This window comes from Formica exsecta, unplaced genomic scaffold, assembly GCF_003651465.1.
Source record: "Formica exsecta isolate Colony F162 unplaced genomic scaffold, ASM365146v1 scaffold3, whole genome shotgun sequence".
Classification (NCBI taxonomy): domain Eukaryota; kingdom Metazoa; phylum Arthropoda; class Insecta; order Hymenoptera; family Formicidae; genus Formica; species Formica exsecta.
The window spans coordinates 1180893-1194095 of NW_021850256.1; the positions used below are offsets into that span (position 1 = coordinate 1180893).

Genomic DNA, 13203 nt, shown 5'->3' on the forward strand with positions numbered 1-13203 from the left:
TGTATCTCGAATTTGAGAGCTTTATACGACACTTTTATCGCCGTTGCGATTTATTTTTTATTTTTAATACAATCTTTTTTTACGATTGCACGGAAAAGAGATGTAGTTCCATAAAGATATGCGGAAATTATATGTACATCTGACGTGATTCCGTTACGACATTTATTCCATTACAGATGGAAATACGAAGTTACGTTGTTGACAATTTTTTTTTTTTTTTTTTGTAAAGCGGTACGAACAGATGTTCCGGAACTCTGTGTTAGCTTTATTGGATTAACCCCTCGCAGCCGCGTTCTTGGATAGTGGCCAGCTGGCAAATTTCGATCCTAATGTTTTCATTCGATTGTCTCATATTAATCGCATTATATATACCGCAAAATTTGAAATTTACGCGTTTCCGCAATTAAAAAAAAATCTCTCGCGAATTCTAGGCACTGCAGTCCAGTAAGCAATAATCTAATCGTATTCTTTCCTCGCGTTCATATAGTGATCAGCGCCCAGGGATTAATCGCCAAAGATAAGAGCGGCACATCCGATCCCTACGTGACGGTCCAAGTTGGCAAAGTGAAGAAACGTACGAGGACCATGCCGCGAGAGTTGAATCCAGTATGGCACGAGAAGTTCTACTTGTAAGTAATTTTAACAAGTTTCTCTGCTACGCTCGCGGAATGCGTAATGTTCTTCAATCTTACTGTGAATTCTCCTGTAAATTTTCGCGTGACGTCGATTGTCACATTTCCTTTGTACGTACATCATTATATATGTATATCTACATTGTTTACTGGAATTTAGTTGCTGAAAGCAAAAGACCTTAAAGACAAGACCGCTAGTCGTATATATGACGACATTTTCATTGGTAAATTAAATATCTGAAAAAAAAATTTCTTTCACTTTCAAAGAGATACAAATTAAAGAACACAAGGTAAAGCGAGCCAGGATTATATCAGCGTTATAAAAACTACAAATCGCTGTTCGCAGCGAGTGCCACAATTCGTCTGATCGGATCAAGGTCCGAGTGTGGGACGAAGACAACGATCTGAAGTCGAAGCTGAGGCAAAAGTTGACGAGGGAGAGCGACGATTTCCTTGGGCAGACCATCATCGAGGTTCGGACACTCAGCGGCGAGATGGACGTTTGGTACAATCTGGAGAAAAGGACGGACAAAAGCGCGGTGTCGGGCGCGATTCGACTGCACATCAGCGTCGAGATCAAGGGCGAGGAGAAGGTGGCACCTTATCACGTGCAATACACCTGTCTGCACGAGAATCTCTTCCACAGTCTGTGCGAGGAGAACGGCGGCATGGTAACTCTGCCACAGGCGAAGGGCGACGATGCCTGGAAGGTCTACTTCGATCCTCCCGGCGAGGAGCTCGTTGACGAGTTTGCCATGCGCTACGGCATCGAGAGTATCTACCAGGCGATGACGTGAGTGCCGTTAAAAATTCATTCGCTCCGATAATTAATATTTTCATATACATCAAGGATTTTGTTATCAGCTCGGAATATTTTTTCAATCGAAAAATTTGAATATCGAGTACACAAACAATTTTTATTCTCGTTATTAAAGTTGAGATTAAAAATAGAAGCGAAAGAATCGCAATAATAATTAGAATTCAAATTACACATTATACAATTTACTTGAGATTAAAATAGGCAGTGATTTTCAATTATTGGTTCGCGCGCGCGCGAAACTAAAATACAAGATTTTGAATATTTCTAATCTATCACTATTGCAATAGTACAATAAAACAATACATTACAGCGACATTAAGAATACATTAAATTTTCTTGTATAACAATTTTTCCGATACAGGCATCTTTTTTAACCTTCTCTTGGAGAGGTAATCTTTTAATGTTATATTAAATAATTATTTAATTTAATTGAAATTAAAATACAGGCAATAATTGCTCTAAGGTAATTATCGTAGCTTCGATCGAGGGATCGATTTTTCAATTCGATCCTGCTTCCATTTCGTGAACCGATCTCGTATTTTCCAGGCACTTCCACTGCCTCTCAACCAAGTACCTGTGTCCAGGCGTGCCGGCCGTTATGTCGACTCTCCTGGCAAACATAAACGCGTACTACGCCCACACGACCGCTAGTCCGGCCGTGTCGGCCAGTGATAGATTCGCCGCCAGTAACTTCGGGGTGAGTGCCGGATGTTGAAGGTTGCGCCGTAGCGCGTGGTAGATCGAGTATGGTAGGTAGAAAAGTGAGGGATGGCGACTGCTCGGGCTGCAAGTAGCGAGAAATGCTCTTGCAATTTCCTGTCAACCAGCGCTATCCGTTATCCCGAGTTGCTTCTCGTATCCTAGATGGTCGCGCGTTTTCTTGGGCAAGGACACGAATATCTCTTTCCACCTCTATCAATTACGTTCTCACCGGGTCAGGAGTGAGGAATCAGCTGACGTGAATATTCAAATAATTAGTTTGCGAACTTTCCAAAAGGGATTAAGCGACATATACCCGTCGAACCGCTTCGAATAAAATTTGAATCTCTTGACAAAATTGGGCATTTAGCCGATTAGGATAGATTCCTCTTCCAAAAGAATTAGTAATTCGATTTTTGTTATAAACTGTAAGAATAATAAAATCCAAGCGAACAACAAAATCTAAATATTTTCATAGAATTTAAGAAATCTTCACGTTATAAATCCGTAACCGGATTGAAGCTTCAAGATTGTGGCGTGTTTATGATTGCATTTTCTGTTTTATTGCTCTCTTTCTCTCTACTAATTTTTTCTTAGGGAAAAATTACGAAAAAAGACCATATACACGTTAATTAATTAAGATTTCAATTAAGATTTTTTTTGACCGCATTCTGTTTTTTCCATGTGGATTTTATTGATTGTGAGTAACAGTCAAGACTGGCCAAATAAATTTTTCTAGTGTGCAGAGAATATGGAAATTTCTTTCGCAGACTATCTCTATATATGTATATATACCTATAAATCAACATTTTTTTGGTCTTTGTAAAACAGCGAACGATATGTGAACCAAAATTTCGCACGAAATTTAAATTCGAGTATCTCTTAATCCCGGAAGTGCACGAGTGTTTTTTATGTTCCTGAATTATGCATGATATTCTCCCTTTCGAAAATATTACGGTGGAATTTTTCACGTCCGAAGAAATTCGCCACGGCTGAAAATATTCGGACACTGAGATAACTGAAACTCGACGAGAGAGCTTCTTAACGAAATACGTATATGTACTCTGCATTAATAAAGAGCTGTCGGGATAAAATGTAAAAAAAAGAAGTCAACGTCGACGTATTTGCCCGAGGAAAAGAAAAGTTATTGCCACTATATTACACTAATTAAAGAAGCGCCTATAAAAGGATTCTCTTCTTCGTTGTAGAAAGAGAAATTCGTCAAGCTACTGGACCAGCTGCACAACTCTCTCAGGATCGACCTATCAATGTATAGGAACAACTTCCCGGCCTCAAGCCAAGAAAAATTAATGGATTTAAAGAGCACCGTGGATCTGCTGACGAGTATCACGTTCTTCCGTATGAAAGTCCAGGAACTGTCGAGTCCGCCGCGGGCCAGCACCGTTGTCAAGGACTGCGTGAAGGCGTGCCTGCGATCGACCTATCAGTTCCTCTTCGAGAACTGTTACGACCTGTACAATCGGGAGTTCCAGGCGGACCCGAACGAGGCGAAGAGGGACTCGGACGATCACGGGCCGCGGCTGGACTCGCTCGACTTCTGGCACAAGCTGATCGCTTTAATAGTCTCAGTGATCGAGGAGGACAAGAACAGCTATGCGCCCGTGTTGAATCAATTCCCTCAGGAGCTCAACATCGGTCAACTGTCGGCGGCCACAATGTGGTCACTGTTTGCGGTGGACATGAAGTACGCTCTGGAGGAGCACGAGCAGCATAGACTGTGCAAGTCCTCGGCCTATATGAATCTACACTTCAAGGTCAAGTGGCTGCATGCCAATTACGTCAAGGACGTGCCGCCATACAAGGGCGCCGTGCCGGAATACCCGGCCTGGTTCGAGCCCTTCGTCATGCAATGGCTTAACGAGAACGACGATGTCTCGTTAGAATATCTCCACGGTGCCTTTAGTAGAGATAAAAAGGAAGGCGTAAGTGATATATTCGCACTAATCTCGATACATTGTCCCCATAGAAACGTTCTTTAATTGGTTCTCCAATACAGTTCCAAAAGAGCAGCGAGCACGTGCTCTTCAGCGTCTCCGTCGTCGACGTCTTCACGCAACTGACGCAGTGCTTCGATGTAGTATCGAAACTCGAGTGTCCAGATCCGGAGATCTGGAAGAGGTACATGAAGAGATTCGCGAAGACCATCGTCAAGGTTCTGGTGGCCTACGCGGATATAGTGAAAAAAGAATTCCCCAGCCATCTGAAGGAGGAACGAATCGTACGTTCCCAAGAGTGATACAATCTGTAGAAATTTACGCAACGCGGATCGATTTAACTATAAATCGACTTTATTCCGCAGGCATGCATTCTGATGAACAACATTCAGCAACTCCGGGTGCAGTTGGAGAAGATGTTCGAGTCAATGGGCGGCGACAAGCTCGAGGAAGACGCGGCGAACATATTGAAGGAGTTACAACAACAGCTGAACGGCGCGCTGGACGATCTGGCCATGCTCTTTGCGATCAGTTTGGAGCCGCGAATAACAGCTTCTGTCAGGGAGTTGGGAGATCTTTTGTTAGCTATCAAAGGCGGAGGGCAGGTAACTTTGTCACAGCCGGCTCAAAGAAACAACGTAACTGCAGAGGCTGACGAAGTTTTGAGGCCGCTCATGGTTCTACTCGACGGCAGTCTATCTCTGTACGCCGAGTCGTGCGAGAAGACGGTATTAAAGAGACTGTTGAAAGAACTATGGAAGATAGTCATGAGGATTTTAGAGAAGACCGTCGTTTTGCCACCTATGATGGATAAGAGTGTACGTTGATTGCGTTATGATTAAGTTTTAAACTTTTATATTATAATTATAATTAAATCAAATATTATTACAGATATAGAATATTAATTACGGATCATAAAGTGTTTTTACGGTTTATAATTCTTGTCTCTTGCAGATGATGTTTAAGAACTTGACAGATAATGCCAAAAATCTCGCTGCAAACGCTAAGATAGAAGATATGTCGAAGCTGTTTAAGAATCACATGGCCGGGAAACCCGATGTGAAAAATGCTCTTAGCGGAGTTATGGTAATAAAAATAAATGATTTAAATTACATATATATCTACATTAAATTTATGGGAAAAGTTGCTTTGCGATTATTGTTAACCATCCTTGTCTCTCCAGGATATCTCCAAGGAAGTGGAGAAGAATCTTTCGCCGAAGCAATGCGCGGTTCTCGACGTCGCTCTGGACACGATTAAACAGTATTTCCACGCCGGTGGTAACGGCTTGAAGAAGACATTCTTGGAGAAATCGCCGGAACTGCAGAGCCTCCGTTACGCGCTGAGTTTATATACACAAACAACGGACACCCTCATCAAAACCTTCGTTACTTCGCAAATCAATCAAGGTACATCACTCCGAGTTTATAGTTTGCATAAGAAATTTATAAGCCGTAATAATACGATTATTATTTTTATATGTGTTTCTTCCTATATTGTGAACGCAATCGCGCTAAGAAATAATCAGGAACACTCACGAAACAGTCAGACAACACAAACGATATATTCTAATGACATATTACATTACACGATCCGTCGCGCGATCAACGCGTAAAGAATCGATATATATCGGCGTTTCTACACTCACATTACGACGTAATGAAAATTGTCGGGAACAGTGCCGCTCAACAATGCGTCAACGCTACGTCAGCGTCAGCGTTCGATGAGCAGCGAGAGAGCTGACGAAGGGGAAGGAGCCGAGGGTATGGAAAGCCTCGAGGAACCCCTTCGGCAGAGCAAGCCCTCTCTTCGTCGAGAGAGCCGACAAGGTACCAACAGAGCAGACCTTAGTAGGTCGCGGAAAGTGTCGGAAAAAGATTTTTAGGACGTAGTAAATTGATCGTTACGTCGAGACGTCTTTCGAGATGTGATTTATGTCCTTCGATATCAACACTTTTATCTACTCATCTTTAAAATATCCATTTACCGGAATAACCATTAACCGCGAATAAAAATAATTTTTTGATAGTATTTCGCAACGTCTGATTGTGAATTGAAAATTTTACATTTATACCAATTTTATTCGTTAGCTCAAAAAAGAAAAATATTCCAAAGACGTCTTGATGTCTCGATGGTTGTGTTAGGAAGCTGTGCTGTTATCACTGCCGCTGCTGCTACTGCCGCCACTCTTGCTGCTACTACTACTACTACTACTACTGAGAACTTTTGCGATCCACAAAATGTCTCTCTTTCGATCTTATGTTTTTTTCAACACATATGTGAAGAAAAATCTGCCATATGACCACTTGATCACTGTACACTGATTTTCTTACGAGCGTCATTGCCTATTGCCACATATCACTTTATTTTTACAATGAGGATTCGAAGGAACGAATACTCTCCCGAAGAAAGGATCGATCGCTCACATCATGGACACTTGTATCATCCCGAATCGAAATTTTACCCCTATTTTCAATTTCAATTTTCTCACATTTATGGGGATTTCGATAGGTTTAATTTATATAGGAATTGAATTTTTCTACTTTATATCTTTAAAAAGCAATAAACTAACAGTTTTTCATTTAAAGATTTAAAAGAGAAAAAACTTCTGACAAAACTATAAATTAAATTGTTTTAAAAAAATGTGACCATGCTGCTTAAATGTTAAATCGAAAATTGAGATCGAAAGTAGAAAAAAAATTTCGACTCGGGATACGCACTAAATCTTTCGAGCTGGAATTCTCCAAACACTAAAAATGATTTGTTTTCGATGCAGAATCGATGAAATCATTTAAAAGTTTATCACATACCGTGTGATTGACGCACGAAAACTTCGCGCAGGCTGACTTCGTCTTCTCTGATAATTACGCTGACGAGAATCAACAAGTACCCGAGCTGCTTATTATCAGAGCATGTAATCTGCTCTAGAAATAGCAAATCGAGATTAGACTCTTAGCCTTAGTTTCATCAAACCGTAGCATCAGATAGAATCAGACGAAGTCCGCGTAGTATCTAGATGCATATTCTAGCTTAACGGCATCGTACTTGAACTTAAATTCTGACTGCGATTTTTTTAAGTTCCAGATACCGCCGGTTCGGACGAGGGTTCGGTGGGCGAGGTGAGCATCCAGGTAGATCTTTTCACACATCCGGGAACGGGAGAACAGAAAGTCACCGTCAAAGGTACGCTTACGGTCCCGCAAAATTTGTAAAAGCAATTCTATATGCATTTGACAATCGATAATGCAAATTGATAATTTATTTTTTAATTTATCGACGATATAACTAAAATAAAATTTGTTGTATTTTTAGTTGTTGCCGCGAACGATTTGAAGTGGCAATTGGCGACAGGTATGTTCAGACCGTACGTTGAGGTGAATCTGATCGGCCCGCATCTCACTGGCAAAAAGAGGAAACAGTCGACAAAATCGAAGAGCAATAACTGGTCACCGCAATTCAACGAAAGCTTCGACTTGTAAGTGACGCAGCATTCAATTTTTAGACGGTTATTAAAATTTTTGTTAACCAAATTCCATTTTGACACTTGTCTCGCCTTTGTTCTTAGCATGATCGGTAACGAGCAGCAACAGCTGGACTTTTACGAGCTGCATATTTGCGTGAAAGATTATTGCTTCGCGAGGGAGGATAGACTCGTCGGCGTCGCGGTGATGCAGCTCAAAGATATCGTCGAGGAGGGTTCGTGCGCGTGCTGGCTGTCGCTCGGCAAGCGCATCCAGATGGACGAGACCGGCTGGACGATCCTGCGCATTCTCTCGCAGCGCAACAACGACGAGATCGCCAAAGAGTTCGTGAAACTCAAGAGCGATATCAGGCAGGAGACACCGCTGCCGAATCCTACCTGAGGAGATGCGACGCCGCGTTAATAAGCCGACTGCGAAGCGATTCGAGTACTTCGAGCTTGGAAAGAGCCCGAAGAGGAGGAGGAGAAGGAGGAGGAGGAGGAGGAGGAACAGGAGGCCGTCCAAAGGGGGTTAGCATATTCGATGCCTATGGTGCCACGAGCGAACGAAATCTTTCACGATTAATTTCGCGAGAGAAAGAGAGAGAGAGAAAGATGTAATTCGCGCAATTTACATGACGAAAACGATCGCCCGAACCCTTCCGCCCTTCTCCGCTGCGAGATACAACACCAGGGAGGAACGATCCTAGGCAGCAAGATGCGAATTTCCTCCCTCCGGTTTTCCTCGCATCGCAGAGCTCGGTCGAGTTTGATATTCCTCTCCCTTTTTTACGTCTTACACACACATATACACATACACACACATGCACGTATACATATATATATACAGAGCTTTAACCCCGTCCTTGGACAGCGACGAGATGAGCACCGGGAACCACCCTCCACAGATCCCGAGCTAGGACGACGAGCTAGGTCAACAATCCCGCGTGGCTCGGCGTTCGTCCGGCGTACAATAAGGAATAAAAGAAGAAGAGAATTTCTCTCACCCAGATTTACGAAAAATTAAAATAATCGAGAAAGAACGGAGCTCGACAGCGACGACGACGATGACGAGAGACACTTTAATACTATGTAAGACAGGAGACACATCGGACTCTCTCTTCTTCGTGCGAGTGAGCCGCGGATGAGACGCAGGGGAGAAAGGAGGGAAGGGAAGGAGACGAAGGAGAAGAAGAGTATTCGCGAGACGAGGAAACGCGAAACGTGAAAATAGTGCTGCCAGTATGCAATATATTTGGTAATATTCGTAACGCGTAAAATAGAAGACGAGAGAGATTAAAACACCGCGAAAGAGACTGAAATACGGTGTTTCGCGCAAAACGCGATGTTACTCTCTCGATCGGACGCGCCGCCGTTCGCCGAAAGACTGACCTCGAAATAGGAGAAGACGAAGAGGAGACGAATAGAGCGGATCCAGCGCGTGCAGGATCCCTGACCGCCACGCGGTCGTGCTAAAACGGATGCTAAACGGATATATGCAGAACGAGGAGGATCGCAAAATACGAAATTCATAATACACACACGTACATACACACATACACGCGCTCGCGATACGACCGCGTCGTTTCTAGGCCGTTTGTTCGGGAAGACGAGTTTACTGTAGATACGTGAAAACATTGTTGACGAAAAAAAAGGTTTTTCTAAATATACAGTTTAAATGTAGCATTGCGTACGACCAAATAGGCACGTCCTGTGACGTCACTCAGCGACGTGCCGTTAGTAATAAAAACAAAAAAAAGTTAGTAAGACATTGTAATTGTAAAGTAACGTTCTTATTCGTATAAGATTATACCAGAGATGGATCGTCTGACTGCTGCTGATGTTATTGCCGCTGTTGCGAATGATGATGTCGAGATTCGTCCGAAAGCTTCGAGAGTTACGTAAGCGCGAGACGATACCAGACCGAGCGAACGTAAGACGTACACGCGACGATCGATACATGCGTTAGATCGATATCACCGTTCACGTCTCCAACAATCGTTTCTGTGTAACGTAATAGAGAAGGTAAGAGTCCCGGATATACCCGGCGACTCGCGTTTCGAAAACGAATTCACCTTCTACGGACCGGCGAGCGTGCGAGCGCTAAAACTTTTAAACTTTACACCCTTGTAATTAGTACTGTCGATACTCGGGGATATTTCAGGGCTGTTATCCAAGTGACTGATTATTTCCGGTATTGCTCATGGGTAACAATGACTTGGATAAAACCTGACATCTCTCCGCGAGATCTATATTCGTGAATCTTGAATCGATGCTACTCGTAGTGCGCGCAAAGTAATCATACCGTAGCTCTTGATTCTGTCTCTAGCGATCGCTGCTTCTTACGCATCTCTCTCGAAATATCATGTATCGAGACTGGACGTTAAAACTGCTACTATTCCTATTACCGCTATTAGCTTCATCTTCTGTACGTCTTGTCTCGTACTATACTTGTACATAGCGAACGTTCGCCTGTTCGTAGGAATGCGTGTACGCACGATTTTCTATCGTCTCCGCCGATTTCTCTTATTGAGAAATTCATATCGGATCGACGGGACGAAGGGGCGTCCTCTCGAAAACGATCGCGGCCTTCTTCGCGATATTTGCGATCGTACGAAGCTTTGGTCGGATCCCTCCGTGAGAGAAACACAAATGCATGCGATCTCGTATCCGATGAATCCGATCATTGCCCAGCCCGTGCTGAGCCGGGCAGGTACAACACAACTCCGGAGAGATTACGCTATATTCAAAAGTTTCTACTACGTAGTACGTCTAGATTATACTTACGTATTGTGTATAGTGTCTAAACTGCTGATGTAGCTGCGAGCGCGGGATTTTCGATCGGCAAAGAAAGAAAGAATCGAGTACAACACTTAAAAGAATGAACGTCCGATCAACACCTACATACACACACATACATATACCTCAGCTGCAGATGCTTTCCGAATTTGAGTGTGTACGTCGAAACATCGCACCATGAATTGAAGGATCTTATGCAACAGTGATGTGACCTACCTCTTTGAGAACTTTCGTGAAAGAATTAATATTAAAGTTAAGAAAAATAAATTAATATTAATTAATTATAGATTAATCATTTGTATTTGTTAAGTTTAAATTTAAAAACGAATGGGAGATATAGATTCTATCGGGACATTGATATTTCAAAATATTCTCCGTCAATCATACAAGACATCTAGAATCATATTAGAATCTTGCTAGAACGTTTCAACTTCAATTTCATGATCGATTTGAAGAAAGCACCTGCATCTGCATCTGTCGCCGACGTTGTCGGAAATTCAAGCAGGAAAGAAAAACACGGGTCCGCGACCTCGCCACCATCTTCATTTGTAAAAGTGTCTATTTTCTCCGCTGCCTAACTAAGTACATTATTGAATACAGAAGGGCTGGCGAATTCGGCATCCAGATCGATCTCGTCGACGAACACGTCCGGATAATATCTCGTTCGCAATCAGATTGACCGAAAAAAAATCTCGATCGTAGATCCGTCGATACGATCGTCGACGGGATTGGTCGCTAATTTTTCCTCCTACTCTCCGCTTCGATTAATATATCTCTTGTAAGCTTAAATGAAAATATCTCGTGTATTCTGTGATAATTACCCCTTAAAGAGGACACTACAAACACGCTACACCGTACACGCACAAAAAAACATACACACGTACGAGGGAGACGAAGTCCGCATACGCGGAACAAGAAAATTGTACAGAAACTCTGGACAGACATAAACAAAGATAGATACGATTACGTCATTACACCGATCCCAAACATAGCAGCAGTATTCTTCTTCTTTAATTAAACACATTCCCATGTTTCTATTCTCTGTAATCATTAAACGTCCGAGGAATGTCGTCGGGATGGTAACGCAAGACGAAAAGAGATATATATGTATATACTACGTACGTATATAGAGTGTGTGATCCAGACTCGCCTCCACTTCCTTGCATCTACCGATCCTGTGACCAATTCGCAGTTGATTTCTCCTTAGCGAAAGTTTGATCCTTTTCCACGACTTTCTAATGTCAAATACATCTTAAGCCTCTCGAATAAAAATGCTGTGAAAGTAAAATTCACTTCGAATTGAATAAAATTTAAGGCTCCGCCGTTCATTGAAATTCTTAGACTTTTTATCGTCTTACAGTTCAAACGTTATCGCTACCTTGACGCTTTTTGTTAAGGAAAAATACACGAAATTGATCGGAGAGTTTGTAGATATGGGGTGCGCGGAACCTGAGACACCCTATACCGCGTTAACAAATTGCAACGATTTCATCAGCAAGGAGATACGGATATATAAAAAGATAACGGACGCAAAAGTATGCAGTGCATAACGACAGTAATGCTTTTAATCTCAACGAAATTCAATAACCGATAAAATATAACAGTGATGCAAAAAAAATAATTCAGGCGTTTCAAGAACTCGCTCTTACGAGCAAAGCTTTAGAAAAATGGCATGTATTATATATTTAACGGTTTTATAATTTAAATGGCATACATCATATTTAATAATTTATATCATATGAATAAAAAATTTAACATATTTTCTAACAGAATTTTTTACAGATTTTTCTTGCTCTGTTCTAAAATCTATTTTTCATAATTGTACATATATATCATTCTCGATTCTCCAAATTACAATGCGAGACACTCTAAATTTTATAAATAATATTTTCAGTGAGACTACACCTTGTCTCAAAAAATCCAAGACGAGTCATTGATGTCATGAGTGTGACAAAATATGTGCAAGTTGATCCATTATTGTCACTTTCCGTATATTCTTTCGAGCATGACAAAAAAGTTTAAAGAAGCTTCAATGGAGCGAGGTCAAATACTCCGATTATTTCTTTATTTGTGTTGAAGAGACGAGCTTCTAATTGCCGCAAACTTTTGCGTCCGATCGAATCGAGATGAATCAAGACCAGAACTTCAGGCCACAGATTCCAAAAAACGGTTGCAAGTGAGACGTTAATAGGGGGAGGAAGAGAGATCGCGTAACAAAAAAAAAGAACTATGGAGAGAAAAAAAAAGATATACACAACTGTTGACAATACTATACTTGAGAATCGTATGACACATATTTGTGTAATGTACCTAATAAATATTTAAAACAAGACGGGAGATGTTTGTGTTTCGTAAGTAAAAGCGTACTAAGAGTAAAATCGCGCGAGGAGACGATGCACTCGCGCGACGCATAACTTTTGCGCGGATTACCGCGTGATTTATTAGGTAATTACGTCTAATGAGCAAAAGGGAGGAGCAACTTTGTCGTCCCACGGAGAGCGCTGTTATTGTCGAGACAATTTTTCGAGGAAAGAAAAACGAAAAAAAGAAAGAAAAGGAGGAGAAAAAGGAGAGAGATTTCAAGGACATATCGCCGCTATGCAGGTCACGGGTTTAAAAGGTGATCCAAAGCAATTGCGTATCCGAGTATGAAACACGCACATTCGACACAAAGAATACCTATCTACTGTGAGAGAAGCGAATCTCTCTTCAGTAACACACATGTTTCGTTTGTTCACTCATTTACGAGTTGCTTTCCAGCAAACTGGATGCATACATATGTATATAATACCATACACGATACATGCAAAACATATGGATACACATACATATGGGCGG

At 41.8% G+C, this 13203-nt stretch overlaps 1 protein-coding gene across 3 annotated transcripts in view; it reads left to right on the top strand.

The window, feature by feature from the left end:
• LOC115237569 overlaps positions 1-12921 on the top strand; it is a 94233-nt gene extending 81312 nt beyond the window's left edge. For 2 of the 3 annotated variants that reach the window (XM_029810702.1, XM_029810703.1), the window contains 11 exons: positions 488-629; positions 979-1425; positions 1999-2149; positions 3360-4094; positions 4169-4390; positions 4472-4924; positions 5061-5192; positions 5290-5515; positions 7185-7289; positions 7419-7581; positions 7672-12921. In XM_029810702.1, coding sequence (XP_029666562.1) covers positions 488-629; positions 979-1425; positions 1999-2149; positions 3360-4094; positions 4169-4390; positions 4472-4924; positions 5061-5192; positions 5290-5515; positions 7185-7289; positions 7419-7581; positions 7672-7969 — 3074 coding nt within the window. In that variant the 3' untranslated portion in view covers positions 7970-12921. Of the gene's footprint in view, positions 1-487; positions 630-978; positions 1426-1998; positions 2150-3359; positions 4095-4168; positions 4391-4471; positions 4925-5060; positions 5193-5289; positions 5516-5785; positions 5936-7184; positions 7290-7418; positions 7582-7671 lie in introns of all 3 variants that reach the window. The other variant, XM_029810701.1, reaches the window with a different exon arrangement.
• The last annotated feature ends 282 nt before the right edge of the window (positions 12922-13203 follow it).